Source organism: Gobius niger, assembly GCF_951799975.1.
Source record: "Gobius niger genome assembly, chromosome: 2".
NCBI lineage: Eukaryota > Metazoa > Chordata > Actinopteri > Gobiiformes > Gobiidae > Gobius > Gobius niger.
The window spans coordinates 13,881,325-13,899,219 of NC_136853.1; the positions used below are offsets into that span (position 1 = coordinate 13,881,325).

Here is a 17,895-nt window from a genome sequence, read left to right on the forward strand (position 1 = left end):
AAATGAAGGTATCAAATAGATTAAATATATCCTTTCTCATCTTTTCAAGTGAATATAACCAAATCTTAATGTAAATATTCACTTGAAAAGGTCATTGGACTTGCAGTCCTCCACAGACAGTATTAAAGCTGCTCTTGGCATGAACAATAGCAGACATTAAACTAGTTCGGTATTTGATCAGTGAAATGGTAATTTCTGGAAAATCTATCATTTTGGCATAAAATCGGCTATAAGTATCGGCATCTAAACTAACGTATCCTTTATATTGCAAAATGTTTTAATATGTAATAGAAATGTTTCCCATTTTCTTGTCACAGCCTGAAGTGTTGGGCCAACCCACCGCCGTAAGCTTCGACCCCACCAGAAAGGACGACATCGTAGAGGAGCAAATCGATTTCTCGTCGGCCCGAAAGCAGTTCCTTCAGGACACCAAGAAGGACGTCGCTCCTCAGATCTACTCAGCCAAACCCTTCTCCAAATCCAGGGCCAGCACCGGGAGCAGCGACATCATCACCGAGAGCGGGGAGAGTCACGTGACCTGGTCGGACGAGGGGATCGGCGGTGACTTCACTTGCGCTCGAGCCGTCATGACCATCCTGCGCGAAGACGAGGAGGCAAAGGCGCATTTTCAGTCCAGCTTTCACCCTGACGAGTCAGACTCAGGCTTGGACGAGTTATCCGTCCGCTCCCAAGACACCACCATTTTCAGCCTGGATAATGTTTCCGACAGTGGGGCCTCACTACCCCCCACACCCCAACCTATGACTCCTGTCTCCCCTCCGACGCCCCAGCCCACCACGCCCGTCAACGGACAAAACGGCGGCAGCCTCACAGAAGACGATTTGGAGTACCACGCCGGCGTGCTCGTGGAGAACGCCATTCAGAACGCGTTAGCCGCTCAGACTGGCAACGACTGGCAGCCATCTTTTTCTGACTCCAGCGCCCCCGCGTCTCCACCTGCCACAAAACAGCCCTTGTCAAGCAGCCCATTGCCAGTGTCTTCGAGCAACAGTGTCCAATCGTCCGTGTGCTCCAGCCCGGACGTCAAAGTGCAGGAGAAACCTTTGGAAACGCTCCACACCCCATCGCCGCCGCCCTCTCAGCCCGTCTCACCCCCACCAGCGCGTCCCAAAGATGGCGGCCCGCGAATAAAAATCCAGTCTTCTTATGCGAGAGCCCTTGCGGCGTCTACCCCTGCCATGGCCCCCGCCCCCGCCCCTGCCCCGGGACCGCAAGTGTCGAGACCGACTCCAGTTTACCGTCCACCCTCACCGCCCAGTCCAGACAAGCCGGAGTTCAGCTACTTCAGCAAATACTCGGAGGCGGCAGAGCTGCGCAGCACGGCGACCACGACAAAAGGTCCCGAGGTGGAGCCAGCCAGCGGTCCGTTCCGTCTGCGGTCCAAAAAACAGCGCACCCTGTCCATGATCGAGGAGGAGATCAGAGCGGCGCAGCAGAGGGAGGAGGAGCTGAAGAAGCAAAGGGAGAATAAACCCATGGTGGTTGTGAGGCCGAGCAGTGGGAGCAATATTAATGGTAATGAGCCAAGGAGGACAGGAGTGAGGAAGACCACCATAACTCCTGCAGATAAGATGAAGAGTAACAGTCTGCCAACCAGGCTCACGCTGACGGCCAAGACAGCACCAGGTAAAGCAGTTATGACAAAATGAGCTTTATAAAACAGACAAAACCCCCTGGCGCACCTTCCGCTCACCCCGGGTCGATGAAGTAGAATAGCTATAGCTTAAAACAATTGCTGCCAGCAATCAGTAAGAAATTATTTGTAGTGGAAGCAATTTGAGTCCTGAAATGATCAGAATGATTCTAGGGAAGCTCTGAAAACATAGAGAAGGACCACCTCATGACATTAGGCGGTGCATGTGGGGGATGGGGGCAAGTGTTTGTGACAGACTGAATGTATGCATGAGTGAAACAAAATCACTGTTACGTTTCATTCATATCTTGAAGTCTGTGATGTCAAGTTAAGTTAAGTTAAAGGAATATTTCAGGATTTTTGACATAGTGCCTCATTTCCTAGTTTTCCAGAGTGATGTTGATTTCTGGAGATATTTTTTTCTTAAATTCATGCAGCTCTTATATTTTATATTTTATATTTTATTAAGAGCTTAGAGGTGCTAGGCTAGTGTATTTCTATGGTATCAGCTAGCCTGCATTAAAAACTGAGCCACTCCACAGTGCACCTGAGGCAAATCACTTATAACGCCAGACTAACCATATAAATGTCTGTGTTAATAGAATCATTGTAACTATTTTGCATTTGAAATAACTTATATTTGAGCAGCATCAGCTTCGTGGTTGTAAGCTACGCACCTCAAAATGCGGTAATTCCTGTGATAAAAGGTCAGTTATATTTCAAACATGATTCTATTTATATGGTTAGTCTGGTGTTATAAGTGATATGCATCAGGTGCACTGTGGAGTGGATCAGTTTTTAATGCAGGCTAGCCGATACCATAGAAATGCACTAGCCTAGCACTAGCTTAGTGCCACTAAGCTCTTCAAATATAAGCATGAAATCAAGAAAAAAATCTCCAGAAATCAACAACACTCTGGATAACTAAGAAATGAGGCCCTATGTCATAAAATCCTGAAATATCCCTTTAAGTTATACTTTATTGATCCCCATAGGGAAATTTGACCCATCCTCTATACCGCTGGGGCAACCAGTTGGAGCAGTGGGCAGCCAGCGTAGTCAGGCACCCAGGGACCCATCTCCGGATGTGTTTCCGAAACACCTGTAATCTATTGTACATGTGTTTTCCGGCCGGGGATCGAACCCGGGACCTTCGTGCTGTGAAGCATGAGCACTAACCACTACGTCACCATGCCCCTTAAGCAGCGCAAATTATTACCAACGTCACAAAATATTAAATTAGGCCTCTGCGTATTGTTGGAGATCACTTACTGCGACGTCTATTCGCTTATCCAAAGTCTGTAAATAATCAAATGCTCAGTGTAACTCCAGCTTTGGAATTGCTTCATTTATTTGCCTTTCTATTGCGCTGTTGCAGGGAAGATTGAGAAAGTCCGCCCCGCTCCGCCGGTCTCGCCCTCCCCTTCTGAAGGAGCTCTGTCTGACGCTGGCAGTGAGGACTCCTCCGGGTCATCACGACCTAAAAACTTCATGCAGACGCTCATGGAGGACTACGAAACGCACAAGGTCAAGAGGAGGGAGAAGATGGAGGATTCACAAGTACGTATTTTTCTCCCATCCTCAGAAGAATAGTGGGTGCAGAAAGTTTTCAGACTCCTTTCATTATTTCTCTTTTCTTTTGGACAAAAAAAAATCCACACTGATTACTCTTATGGTAACACTTTATTGGTACAAGTTATTACACATTGTTACATAACACATCACATTGTGCTTAATGTGGCAGGTACAATGTATCAAGGGTAGTGTAAAATAAAGTGTTATGCTCAAAAAAATAAAGGGAACACGGCAAGGATGAGGCTCGAACAGACATACAAGCTATTGTTAAATAAAGACATCATCACTTCATTTGTATAATATTTCATATAAGACCACGGTATTATACACTTATTGTAAGCTAAAGTTGTACATGTGCTCATGCGACTTTGTGGCATTAGAAACTGCCAGCTGAACTTGACCTGCCTTTGGTAGAAGCAAATATCACCAAAAGGGAAATTCCCAGACGGACACAGGAAATGAAAATCGTTGGGGATTTCTCCTTTGTCCACATCCTTTTATGCCGGACCTTTTCATGAAGTGGTAGCGTTCAAGACTTAATTAAAAAGCATTGCACAAAATATGCAACAAAAAGAAAGCCAGTTCTCTTGTAAATGCTGTATAGTCAACGTTTCTGTCATTGCTGCTTCTGTGATTGTCAATGACGTTTGTGTTGACTGTATTGTTGCCTCCCCCCCTGCTGCGCGGTCAGTACGCCCGCTTGCTGCTGGCCAGTGAGGTGACTCATGAGGTATCTCCACACCCAATACGTGTCTGCACTCTGCACTGTGAACTGTGCTCTGCTCACAGACGGGGATCAGATATTATTGAGACAAATCTACCAGAGAATTCACGAAATGTTTGCTAAATAACATTGAATAAATCGTATATCTGATCCCAGGTCTGTGTGTCACTTTGTGCTCCGTGGTGTTGGTGCTGCATGAGCTTATCCATCAATTTGGTGTGACCTTTGACCTGCTTTTTGTACACAACAATATGCAGCAACAAAACAGCATTACTACCCTCATATACATTTTATATAGTATCTTAAAAGTGTCATAATGTGGGAGGATTAATTATGGTCAATTATTAGATTATGAGAATAATTTGGGTGAAACAAATGATTTTTGATTTGGTGATGTTTCATGTTTGTCTCGCGATAGCATTATTTGTGTCTGAACTGGTTCTCAAACTTCTCACACCAAGTACTACCAGCTCATAGAATACTGTATTTGATCTTCCAACTACCCCCCAGCTCTAGATCAATATCAAATCAAGACTAAACTGGATCTAAAAAGGGTTTAAATAGACTTAAATTGTGCCTAAACTTGGTGTAAAGCAAACAAAAATACTTAATCTTAAAGAACTAAGTAACTTGTTTACCTTAATAAATCCATTTCGTAGTCCCTCTGGGGGTCATCCCATTAAAGTGTTAATGGGATGATTGGGGAGTCTTTCATCTCCCCCGGTGAAAGAAAACCCTTGCAATTTCCCTGCCTCCGACCCAGAGGCGCAATACACACTAATGGAATCACGAAGAAGAAGCTAACAGGCTAATGGGCGAAGCTAACTGTGGGCTAGCGCCACTTTAGCAGTGTGTACAGCCAAGTTTGAGTGAAAAAATATATCTCTATTGTGTAATTGGGTTGTGGCGCAGTGTACAATATCCCTCTGTCCCTTTGTCTTTTCTGTCAGCGTAGTATTTACTCTCACGGACAGTTAATGAAAATAACGTGACATGCTATGACACCTGCAGTGGCGCTTATGGCCTCTAGGGGCATGAGTTACTTAGTTCTGCTTTAAATGCATTATTAATGTCAAATTTAAATAAGCTGCAATTAAAAAATAAAGACCCAGAGCGCCATCTGAAGAATTTTAAACATTAAGTATACTTCTGTATGTGTGTGTGTGTGTTGAATCAAATCCTCAAAGCATGCCACTTGTCTTCAGTTGGTGTAACCAGAGTCACACTATCGGGCCATCCTTGTGCATGCACTGACATGGTTTGTGTAATTGGGTTTTAATGGGAACAAAGGCACATATTATAATTATGTATTTTCATGTATTTTCTTTTTTTCACCCTACCATGCACTGTAGGTTCTGGAAGCGACTCGTGTGACCAGGAGAAAGAGCGACATGGCCGTCAGATGGGAGGCTGGTATCTACACCGGTCCCGAGGTGGAGGAGGAGGAGGAGGAGGAAGAAGAGGAGGAAGAAGAAGAAGAAGAGGAGTGAAACGTTTTTTTGGTTCATTGACCACTTTTGACTCAAGAACACAGGACTCAAAGGAAGAAAGCATTGAAGGATTGAGATGGGAGCAAAGCAGTATTTATTTCACTCACAGCATTGTGGAAACGCATTGACTTGTGAGCGCGAGGAAGAGAACCAGTATGTTACAAATTGATTGGGACTCTATTTAAAATGCAATGTTGAAAGATGTGCCGAAGGGACATGTTGGAAAGTTGATTTGGGAGTATTTTATCATGTTTTTTCCCCTTATCTAGCAATTGGTGACGCTGAATGACACATTGTTCATAGGATGTCTTGCTATGAGATTATTATGGTTGCCATGCCTAATAGTGGTTAGGAGAGGTTGCTTTGCAGTGACATCAATTTCCTATACATTTTTTATAATGTTAGATAAGATATTTTTGTTAAAGTGAGAAAAGAGGGAGAGCTATTGAGTGTTTAGGAATTAGCAGACGGCACAGACAAGACACAATCCATTCAATTGAGTGAAAAGGAGTGTTGACATGCAAAGCAAATATGACATTTTTATTCAATCCGCCAATTTTGGTAGGATTTGGGAACATAGGCTTGGACAAGAGGTTTGGGACAATGTCTAACAAAGAAAAAAGTGGGATATATATTGTTCTTAATCGTCATGTACATTGATTCCAGGACTGAGGTGTTTTTTTGTTTTCTTTTTTACACTTAATCAATTTTAGCTTTGCTGGAGATGCAGCTTTGTGGAAGAGCAGTTTCACGAAGCCGTTCTGGAAGAGCTGGAAGAGCACATTCTGATGTAAACACTTGTTCTTGTACTATACCAGTGTGGGATTGTCTATTTGATATGGCTACGCTTGCTTACGTTTAAGGAGGGATATTTTGGTGAAACTTGTCATACCAAAAACCTTTTTTTTTATTGTGATAATCACTTTCTTTACGTTAGCCTTAGTTTGAAGCTTAAGACGCGCTGATTGTGTACGTTTAACTATAAGCCTGTAGTGTAGGCAAAATGATGCAAAGAAAGTTGTGCTTTGTTTTCTGTTTTGTCTTTTAAGAATTGGACCTTAGGCCGCAGAGACGCCTGAATGGAAGTGGATTCAGTAAGTGAGGTTTCCCCTGGTTTGACACTCACTTCAGTTAAGCTTTGTCGATGTGACAAATATGAGTTGATAATGACAATATTTCTGAACCACTGACGACGAATGGTTTTGGGGGATTATTAGGAGCCTTTGAGATTGTGTTCTTCAAACCAAAGGTCACCATTTGGATTGTCCGCCACTTTTGCTTGTTCTAAGTGTCCTTTAGCGATGCAGCGGTGAGATAGAAATGTCCAGATAAACTCTGGGGGGAAAAAAATATATGTGGAACTAAGCACCCCATTGAAAGTCATTTTATACGTAGCCTATTTATTTTGACAGGATTCACTCAAAATTTCTGAAACTACAAAGAACCCCTGAAGAAAAAAAGGAATTTTTAAGTTTAAAGTATTTATGCAACATTTTAGTCATTTTAGTGCTGGATGCTGAGATTAAATTTTTATTTTCATCGGCGATACAATGGTTTATTTGAATTCCAAGTGCTTGGTTTGTTTTAGAAAGTGAGAAATTGGACCTAAAATGTTACACTGACAACTGACAGTGAGTTAATCTCTCAGTTGTCCAGGCTTGTTCCATAACAAGAAATGTTTTGCAGTAATAATAATAGTCTACTCTAGACATTTACTTACACAACTTAAGAATGGGATACCAATGTTTGGCATCAACTTTGTTTTAATGTTCCTTGACTTTTGCAAATAGCTTTCGTGTTACAGTGGTTGCAGAAAACCAACTCTATTGGGTGACAAATGACTTTTAAGATGAACTGTATGCAAGATGTTTTCTTGTGATCGGATGTTTGAATTTGTGATGCAGAGATGAGTTTATTTATATATTTCTTTTTATTGCTGTCTGATTTTCTCCAAATAGAAGCATCACCAATGGAAGGAAATGATCACAACAACATGTGTTGAAGCAATTATCCTTAAGAGTGTAACCTTTGTTTGTGTGTTAACCACTTGTATTCGCATAATCTGCTTTGTTATTTTATGCACATATTAGGCTCACACTTGTACACCTGCTATTAATTATGGATATTTTCTCATTAAACAAAAAACAACTTTTTAAGAAACATGTGGCTACTGTGTTTTAGATATGGATCACTGCTTCAGCGCAGCTTCAGCTCTAGGTCTGATCTTTGTTTGCACCATATTGTATCAAATATGAGGTTCCGTAAGTTTGACCAATCATAGTATGTGAGCGTTAATAACATCCATTGTCACTGGCAGAACTTTGGCCAATGAAGCGTAAGGCCAGCACTGAATAAATATTAGTAGTAGTAGTAGTAGTAGTAGTAGTAGTAGTAGTAGTAGTAGTAGTAGTATTCATTTTTATCTATTTATTTTAAAGGAAATTAAAAGTTAGTATCTATTAGTAAGCTATTTTCCATTTTAGGGGTAGCCTAAATAAATGGCTCCCATTCCTTGGAGCGCACTGCCACAAGGGGCCTCCAGACCACAGCAGAAGCAACGAGGCCAGTCCTTCTCGAAAGAGGAACAAGTATAGATTGGCTGTTTGTTCCTTCCTTGTTTGCCTAAATCCTTCAGTTTCGGTTTTGCGTGTTGGTGAATTTGGCAGAGTGCAGTCAGACCACAGAGAGCACGTCAGGGGCTTTCCGAGAGCTGCTCCTTGTTTAAGGTGACTCGTCCTACGGGAAAAATCCGGTACCAAAGCTTTAAGTTAGAGTGAACTTCTCAAGTGAAGGTGCCACGATGCCTTTCCCGCTCCCCAAGCTCCTGTCTGCCCTCCGCCACGTGTGGCCGGTGATCGTGCTGGAGGAGCTGGGCAGCAGTCTGTTTGACACCGCTCTCCAGATGGTGGTCCTGGACCGCTCCGCCAACGCCACCGATCCGAGTACGCACGACAGGCAGCAGCAGATCGAGATGACAAACTTCTACATGGTCTACAACCTCATCACCAAATTCATCCCCATTCTTCCTGCGCTGCTGCTTGCGCGCCTGGGAGACCGCGGCTGGAGGAGGCTCCCCGTCATAGTGCCGCTGGTCGGATACCTGGTGTCCAGAGTGGCGCTGCTGGCGGTGGTCTTCTTTGCTTTACCCATCCAGCTCATGTACGGAGCAGCCGTGCTCTTCGGCCTCTCAGGGGGGTACGCTGCCTACTGGCCAGGCGTCATGACCCTGGCGTCACTTGCGTCCACCGCGTCTGAAAGGTCCAAGGTAAGCCTGTGTTAAGGTGACTTTTTGTTTGTTTGTTTGTTTGTTGTTGCCAGGGGCGGACTGGGACTGATAAACAGCCCTGGACTCTGACCAGCCTGGCCCAAATTAGCGTAATTGTGACACTTCCACAAATACATATTTTAACCTCTTACCACCCGCCTAAACCAAATGCATTCTGTCCTCTTTTGGCTGTGTAACACCTCATTTGAAAGCTAAGACCCACAAAAGTGACCTTTTTCCTCGCGCTGTTGCTGTGTTGTGTCACCTTTTGTATGTTTGTTTTTTTTCTCATTTTTGTCACATTTTTGTTGAAATTTTGTTGCATTTTTGTCACATTTTTGTTGAAATTTTGTTGCATTTTGGTCATTTTTTTTTTTTAGTTTTTGTTGAGTTTTTGTCACATTTTGTTGAGTTTTTGTCACATTTTTGCCACATTTTTGTTGAGTTTTTGTCACATTTTTGTTGAGTTTTTGTCACATTTTTGTTGAGTTTTTGTCACATTTTTGTCACATTTTTTTTTAGTTTTTGTCACATTTTTGTTGAAATTTTGTTGCATTTTTGTCACATTTTTGTTGAAATTTTGTTGCATTTTTGTCACATTTTTTTTGAGTTTTTGTTGAGTTTTTGTCACATTTTTGTTGAAATTTTGTTGCATTTTTGTTGAGTTTTTGTCACATTTTTGTCACATCTTTGTTAAATTTGTAATTATTTTTTCTAACATTTTTTGTTGGGTTTTTTTGTCCGTGTTTTTCTCTTTTTCTCGCTATTTTGATGCTTTTCTTTTTTTAGCTTTTACATTTGGGTAAAGCGCGGTTGAGGCGGGACCGGTGGCCCTCGAGCCAGTGGCCCTTCTGTGCTCTTCCAGAATGGACATATGGCCAGTCCACCCCTGGTTGTTGCTGTTAAAATAATTGAAGATTTAAGTGAATAATAAAGGAAGATGTTATTATGTTGTTATTGGCTTTTTATTGTTCATTGTTGTTTTGTTGGCACTCCCTTTATTGGTTAGTGTAAAATTAGGCCTCCGGGCTATTAGGGCGGACTGGGACTGAAAAACGGTCTGGACTCTGACCAGCCTGGCTCAAATTAGCGCAAATGTGCACTTCCACAAATACATAGTTTAACCTCTTACCGCCCGCCGTAACCGAGTGCATTTTCGCCAGTTTGGCTTTACCCAAATCTAAAAGCTTCTCGACTGGAGAGCAACAGTTACGCATCCATAAAGAACAGTGGAGAGAGACTTGCTGTCTGTACCTTGTTGTATTTTTAGCAGTGTAACGCCTCATCTGAAAGACTGACAAAGTGATTGTGATCGTCTCTTTTTGTAGTTTTTTTTCGTCCGTTTTTTGCCATGTTTTTGTTGCTTTTGTATTGCTTTGTTGTTGTGTTTCTGTCTCTTTATTGTAATTTTTTGGTCCGTTTTTTGCCATGGTTATGTTGCTTTTGTATTGCTTTGTTGTTGTGTTTTTGTCTCTTTATTGTAATTTTTTTGTCCGTTTTTTGCCATGTTTTTGTTGCTTTTGTATTGCTTTGTTGTTGTGTTTTTGTCTCTTTATTGTAATTTTTTGGTCCGTTTTTTGTTATGGTTTTGTTGCTTTTTCATCGCTTTGTTGTCGTGTTTTGAGTTTTCATCACATTTTTTGACTTTTTTGTTGCTTTTCCGGCACATTGTTGTTCCGTTTTCTTCCTCTTTTTCGTTGCTATTTTGATGCTTTTGAGAAAATAGAGAGCCCAGACCGGTGGCCCTTCTGTGCTCTTCCAGAATGGACACGTGGCCAGTCCGCCCCTGCATTAAATGAAACTAACCCCCGCTTGCATAGATTGTTACACGAGCTCTACACAAAAACATATTACAGGTTGTGTTTTTGAATGTTGTATATTGGATGGGTTTGAGCCTGCTCATGTATTTCAGGCATTGTCGCGCGTGGAGCTGCTGTATGGGATGGCGGGCCTGGTGGGCAGTCTGGCGTCGGGACATCTCTTCATGCTGTACACCTCCAGCCTGGGGCGTGGGATCATCCTGTTAATCATCAGCACTCTGGTAGCTGTGCTCTGCCTCCTCCACGCCGCACTGCTGCTACAGGTATGTGAAGCTGTTCTTACTCCAAGGCCAGAGAACCAGAGGTCTGAATGTTCCAAAATTATTATCAATCAAACAGGCTGAAACAACTAATGGATTAATCAAAAACATATGAAAATGTAGCCTTGTATTTTTGATGAAAACTACTTTATTTAAAGGTACAATGCGTAACTTTTTGGACTATACTGTTGCCTTCAGTACAAAATATGCTTACTATGACCAACTCAACACAGAAAATGCAGTGGGTAATAAATGAATTGATTAGGATGAGAACCAAACCTGTTTGACTCTCAAATTCTACTGACTTTAGTCACATCTCCATGGAAACGAGCCGGAGACATACCCACTCCTGTTAAAGTTACAGTCATGTCTGAAGAGAGTTGAGCCGCTCACAGCAAAGGCACATGTTTGTTTGTACATTCATGACGTATTTTTCAATAAGGAAAATATCTGACATAAAATAAATGCTTGTATTTCAATATTTGTTATTGGGTGAAATGTTACGCAGTGTGGCTTTAATGTGAGGGTATATAGAGTGTCCTTTACTTTGTATTATTTGTGTGTCTCAGGATCCAATCAGAAAGCAGAATGAGCTCCACTCTAATTGTTGCCAGATCCTACTGTTTAAACCAATGTGGATGAACTTCCTCAATCTTAGCCCCCGTCCCCGATAAAGTCCCAATCAGTGACAGCCTCCAGTCACTACAGCTCAGTGGCTGAACTCTGGAGGTTCTTAGCTTTCAAACGAGGAATGGCCAGTTCACAGAAATGTGTGCAGCTTTGAGCAAACCAAGATCAGCTGTGGTGATTCATTAAAAAAAAACCACTCTTACCAGTAGTTTTTTTTTCCAATTAGAACTAAATCGACCTAGTTTAAGATATATCAATCATGTTTAATTTGTCCAATGTGATTGCAGGTGACGGAAGTCTCCAGCAGTGAAGAGGAGGAAAGCTACGGTCTCATTCCACCTGCAGTTCAGAGTGAAGTTCCTGTTCAGAGAAACTTAATCAATATCGTGTTACTCTATACAGCCGCCATCTTGTACAGTTCTTCAGTGGGCGGGGCCATCAATGTACTTGGGGCCTTTGTGCTGAAAGAACCCCTGAGTTGGAGTGCCCAACAGGTGACGTCTTGCCTGTTTTTAACTTTTATATTATGCTTTTTTTCCTGTTATTTCAATCAAACCATCACTATCTTACGACACTGTTGGATCTAAAACTACATAATCCTCCCTTAGCTATTCTTCCTGGTTTAACAAGTGCACTGTTCCTGACCCCCCCTAGTCTCAGGGCGGGCTGCTGCGTGTTGCTTTGTAGCACTGAAGCTTTGGCAGAGGATTTTGCCTGTCGTTGCTCTGCGTTTGAGAGATAAGTAATGCCTGAGATTGCAATGTCTGGCTCACGGGAGGAGCTTGGGGTAAACAGGAGGTGCATGTTATGAGCTGCTGCCACGGCATTAAGATTAGTCACGATGCGTGCGGCTCGAAACACAACACAAAGCATGTTTTTGATGAGGCAACCACTTATCACTTGCATAATATCCTCCTTTAAACCATGTCATTGCTGTTTCCTCATCAAAAACAGGCTGAGAATGCTGTTTTTTTTTTCTATTTGCGTAGTCCATCTCCCCCTTCGGCACTCAAAACCGCAGCCCACACTCCAGTAGACGTCACACAGAGATTTCCACAAGGCTTCTCTAAATATTTTTTACCTGTTTTTGCTCTACCCCCTGCAGGTGGGCTATGGGAATGCGGCGGGCTGTCTGATCTTCCTCACCAGTTATCTGGGGGTGATTGGGTTGCGTCGCTACGTCAGTGATCCCACCCTCATAATGATCGGCATGCTGTCCTTCACTTCAGGGATATACTTCATGTCCTTTGTCACCGCAACATACATGTTTTACCTCGGTAAGTCGGACATTTTCCCAGTGTACAACATTCCCAGGGAAATGTCTTATTCATACTGTACATCACAACAGGGCGGCGCTGTGGCACAGTGGTTAGGGCTAGTGCTTCACAGCAAAAATGTCCCGGGTTCCTTCCCTGGCTGGGCAAGGTCTTAGAAGGGCTAGATGCAAGTTAATCATTGTATGCTCACTACTGCCGCCTCAGGTCTTATGCGTAACTGCAAGCTCGTGCATGACGGCACTTCGGACCCGAAGTAACAACTTTCTGAGTGACGGTGCAGGATTTTAGAGGCAGTTGTGGTGAACAGGTCTGGCCTCATTCTACACATTAGGACATGGCTGGAACATGTAGGGGGAGGAAAATACTTAGTTTTAACATGTTTAAACTAACTTATAGTCCCTTTAAAAATAAATTGGAACTACATATGGACTCTTAATTGTACATCATAATTACATGTTAGTATTGAACCAGGCTGCTGTATGTGTAATAATGCATGTATCATTTTTCTCCTTAGCTCGGTCACTCAACTTGTTTGCTCTCATCCCACTACCAACAATAAGATCACTGCTTTCGCAACAAGTCCCCAAATCCTCATATGGTGAGTGGGTATGCAGTGTGAGGAATCACACATATGCAGTACAACAGACTAAAGACGTTTGTAGTTTAGAATTAAGAAATTGGCATACATTTTTTTTGCAACAAATAAATTATAATTTAATCATTTATTCGATATGGGTCTGAAAACATATTTATTTTCTTGATATTGAATTGTTTGTTTCGGGTTCTCTTCATCTGCAAATCTAGACACAAACAGCTATTGGAGGTGAGAATAAGATCAGAAAGTGAGGAGAGAGTGAAATTTGAAAGTAAATTAAAAATGTATTTTTTATCTTATAATTATTTACAGAAGCATGGGGACATTTCACTTACTGTCAGGATGTCCATCGTTGTTTGGGCCGTCTATAGTTTGCTGCTGGACAGGGCAGACATAGTTCTGGCCCGCATATGTCTCAACATGAAGTTTTATTTGTTGTAAGACAATACTTGAGTGCAGAGCAAACACTGCACGTAACAACAATGACAATTTAACCATGAAATGTAAATTACAAACAACAATTAGTAGTAACAAAAAAGCATATACAGTTGATGACTTTGTTGAATTCGATGAAAATGACCCCAAATCATGGATCGCCGTTTTCCGCTTTGACATGACATCAAAGTCGCCAAAAGTCACCAAAAATGCCAACGCTCTCGCTCCTCACTACCCAACATTGTTAAGTAATATTGATGCCTTATATTGCCTTTATAGCATTTGCACAGGGGTGTCCAAACCTTTTGCATTGAGAGCCCCATACTGAAGTGTATACAGTGTGGAGGGCCACGGATCAGTGGTCAGTGAGTGTTTTTAACAAAGCTTTAAGCTGTGCAGCACCTTTTTTTAGGCTTGGAACCTTAAAACCTGCTTTCCCCAAATAAAATGTTAGTTTATGAGGCTACAATTGTCTAAAATTATGAAACTTGTCGTAAAAAGTACCACTTCTGATGATGTGTGCCAATTCAACAAGTCAGATTAACATTTGCATTTAAACTACTCCATAGGACCTATACGATTTTAAATTGATAAGCATACATAGTTACTTTGTGTTAATAAACCACACTGTACAATAAATAGTGTGAGTGACATTGGTTGTTTTCAGTGGCTCTATCTGCTCATGCAGGAGTGGCACATGCTGAAAGAGTGTGTCTGTCTTGTCGAGCTGGTTTTTGCTTGTTTCCTGTAACTGCTGTTGGACAAACACACGTTTATCTGTACTTGAGGGACTGAGTTGAGGTTTATCATTAATCTTTGTGTGCATAAGGCAGACAATGGTTAGCACTTCCCGCTTTTCAGATGAAACACTTGCCCTTTGATTTAGCAAAGAGATGACTGTGATTTGAACCCTTCTGCAGGGATGACCCTCACTGTGCTGCAGCTGGTCCTGAAGTTAGCGGCTGCAGCGTACATCCCAACTTCCACCAAGATCTACCAGAACACGTTAGACTGGTTCCCAGGGTTTGTCTTTATGCTGTCCAGTGTGTTCTCTGTTTTGGCAATGATACCCATCAGGTAAGGACACACAAGATATATACTATATGTGTGTAAATATTGTATGAACAAAATGAATAGCAATCAAAACATCCAACGTAATGATTGCATTGCAATATTAATGTTGCAATGTTATGGTCCATTCACTAAATAAATAAAATAGGTTTGGTAAAAAAAAAAGAACCTGTTAAACAGTTAAACTGCTTCCAAAATATTAAAGCACATCTACACAAAGAAATTTCCTCTCAAATGAAACAAAGCGGAGATTTCAAAATTGTCTCATGCTTTGTATGGGATACTTTTATATTAAATATATTAAATAATAATCTTTGTTCATGTTTATTTTTTTATTTGATCTTTATTTATCCAGGATAAAACTCGTTGAGAGTGTCCTGGCCAAGATGCAGGGGAACAGCTTCACACAAATAATCACAAATAAGCGTAGATAGAATAGATAAAACAGCTACATGTGAAAGACTTTGTTTGTAGATTTCTCAATAGTGATTTGAAAATATGAAGTGACACAAACTCCTTCGGTAGTTCCTTCCAAGAGTGTAGCAACATAAGCTCACAATGTGCTTCACAACAGTTTACTTGATTTACAGTATTTTGTATTTATTTATTTGGTTTATTTGATATATATACACATATACACAACATAGACAAACTGTAACATAAGTCTGATGTATGGATCATTGTGCTTATAGCAGAAGCTAATTTGCAGCACTTGTCCCTATGGGCTTACAAAAACAGTCAAAGGTATAAAACATGTTAAAAGGGATGAGAAGACACTGAGCTGTACACATGTAAATGATGCTACAATAGTGAGACAGTTGTTTAGATCTTTTACATAGAAATCACCTGACCTGTCTGTCAAAACATACTGGCTTTACAATGTTGGAACTTCACAACCTTTACTGATTGATGAAATCATTTATGACGTCAGCCAACAAAGTAAAAGTAGAAGAAAAAAAAACACTTTCTGGTTGATTGTGGGGACTGTCTCTGGACTCCTTGTCCCCTTGTCCCCTTAGCTGAAACAAAACCAAGATCAGGGGCTTTTAAAAATGAACTAAGCGCGTTTTAAAGAGACCAAGTCTGCAATCATCTTTAGATTGCGTTGAAATGCATTACCTTTGTGTAATGTCAGACTCAGTGTTACTGTAAATGTATTATTTTGTATTGTTTTATGCACATTTGCCTTGGCTATAAATGTTGTGGTGTTACATGTTCATTGTACACGCTTGCTCCTATTAAATTAAATAAATAAATATAGCCGACAGTGTTAATGCCCGTAAATCAGTCTGTCTGTCTATAAGTTTGTCTGTCTGTTATAACTGTCTACAACACACATATCACCACATATTCTTAATATTTATTTCCCCTTTTTCAGTATTGTGGGATGCAGAAGCCAAGAGAAGCGCCAATATGAAACTATTCAGGGAGACTGAGGCTGTGTGTGAGAAGTGTGTTTCTGTATTTCAATACGCAACATTGAGGAAATGAAGATAATGTGGTACCTACACCTTACTTTATGAATATGTTTTACATGTAAATATTGAAGGCTATACAAATTCCATAGTTAAAAAGGGAGCGTCGAAAACACGGCAAACCTCATCGTGTTTGCCACATTTGCATCTTGCACAAGCTGACAAAGCAGAAAAGAATCCTGCTGGTCAGGATCATACTACAGTTCCCCATGGTTACTTTAATTTATGAAGTGGTTACTTTTTTATATTAAAGCAATGTTAATGTTATACTTCTACTGTTCAGACTTGAAATGCTGTTAAGAACACTGCACGATGCACTGTTACAGATACATTTTTGTATAATAAATGTGTTATTCTGTTTCATCTGTTCTTTTTTATGTTACCATTTATACTAGTTACTAGTGTATTAAATAGAAAAGACCACACAAAGTATGAAATGCATTCAGTTATTTATTATTGGTCCAATATATTCAAAAAAGCATCTGAGGTAAAGATATTTGCATCAAAACAACGTCAATAAACAAGCTTTTTGATAATTACAAAGAGATGTAGTCAACATCCAAATGTACAGGACTTTGAAAGTAAACAGTACACACTGACAGGAGACGGAAAGGACAGAGGCTTAACTTGCGCTTGAAGAAGTCATGTGACTTTGAACCCTTTAATTGATCAGGATAAACCTGCAATAACATCTGTTAGAGGAAGACAAGAGAAACAAAATGGTACATTTGGCATTAAAGATTCTCAACATTGAACTCTCTGTAGAGCGTTAGGCTGCCCCTCCACACCCAAACCTCAGACCGGGTTATTATAGAGAAGCAGATGTCAGCTACATATAGTGCAACAGGAGATCAGCAGGCACACAGGATAATATGAGCTTTGACACTGGCTATGGTTAACATTACTTACAAACTACTCAACAACTCATGGGGTTCCTCTCAGCATCTGCCGCAGAAAAGTCAGATAATAATATTGCGTTCGTCAACGTTTGGTTTTTCCATATTTACAAGTTAAAAGTGCAAATCACAGTCCATTGCCTCACGTCAACATGGCAGATGCTGAGGAAATCCCAACCAACTTCTCTGCACAAAAACAAACTCGTACGGTCATATTGCTGTAGAAAAAAAAATAACATTGACACTCCACTGAGTCCATATAGTTCAGTAGAAAGACCTTAGATTAAGCTTGTATTAATAATTTGATGTATTATTTAATTCACAGTACAATTTACATATTATAAAAGTAACCCAAGAGACCCGTCCAATCTGAATGATATAACAACAAATGCTTCTTTGTTTTTGTTTCTAATTTGTTTGAATCAATTGCTATATTTTAAAATATCTTACAAAAATATTTGTATTTTTATAAATAGTTTTTTTTTGTTTTTCAAACATTACAAACAACTCAACATCAGCAAACTGTGTCAAATTTGTGTTAATTTTAGAACTCCTAAAATGAAATTGCTACATCTTTGATTTTAGTCTGGATATATGCACAATTTGTATTAGTACATTTTTATATAAATGTGGAAATATGAATATCTATGGATGAATATTAATATATGTTGATTGGCTGCTGGTCACAGAGCAAGATCACAATTAGTTTTTACATTGCCCACCTCTAT

General features: G+C 40.7%; 2 protein-coding genes across 4 annotated transcripts in view; both read left to right on the plus strand.

The window, feature by feature from the left end:
- Nucleotides 1-6,472, plus strand: part of palm2akap2 (PALM2 and AKAP2 fusion) — an 87,248-nt gene extending 80,776 nt beyond the window's left edge. For 2 of the 3 annotated variants that reach the window (XM_079582558.1, XM_079582559.1), the window contains 4 exons: nucleotides 318-1,647; nucleotides 3,033-3,214; nucleotides 3,921-3,959; nucleotides 5,306-6,472. In XM_079582558.1, coding sequence (XP_079438684.1) covers nucleotides 318-1,647; nucleotides 3,033-3,214; nucleotides 3,921-3,959; nucleotides 5,306-5,443 — 1,689 coding nt within the window. In that variant the 3' untranslated portion in view covers nucleotides 5,444-6,472. The remainder of the gene's footprint in view (nucleotides 1-317; nucleotides 1,648-3,032; nucleotides 3,215-3,920; nucleotides 3,960-5,305) is intronic. The other variant, XM_079582560.1, reaches the window with a different exon arrangement.
- A 1,721-nt stretch (nucleotides 6,473-8,193) lies between these two features.
- On the plus strand, nucleotides 8,194-16,576 carry slc46a2 (solute carrier family 46 member 2). The gene is made up of 7 exons (XM_079580809.1): nucleotides 8,194-8,708; nucleotides 10,621-10,791; nucleotides 11,706-11,912; nucleotides 12,524-12,695; nucleotides 13,210-13,293; nucleotides 14,646-14,802; nucleotides 16,175-16,576. The coding sequence occupies exons 1-7, from the start codon at nucleotides 8,244-8,246 to the stop codon at nucleotides 16,230-16,232; spliced, it is 1,314 nt and encodes a 437-aa protein (XP_079436935.1). The 5' UTR covers nucleotides 8,194-8,243; the 3' UTR covers nucleotides 16,233-16,576.
- Nucleotides 16,577-17,895: the final 1,319 nt, after the last annotated feature.

What these genes read in the sequence shown, in the direction of transcription:
- slc46a2 (XM_079580809.1), top strand. Translation starts at nt 8,244, where the DNA reads ATGCCTTTCCCGCTCCCCAAGCTCCTGTCTGCCCTCCGCCACGTGTGG. An exon ending in AACATACATGTTTTACCTCG is followed by an intron (nt 12,696 to 13,209) that starts GTAAGTCGGACA and finishes TTTTCTCCTTAG; the next exon opens with CTCGGTCACTCAACTTGTTT. An exon ending in TTGGCAATGATACCCATCAG is followed by an intron (nt 14,803 to 16,174) that starts GTAAGGACACAC and finishes CCCCTTTTTCAG; the next exon opens with TATTGTGGGATGCAGAAGCC.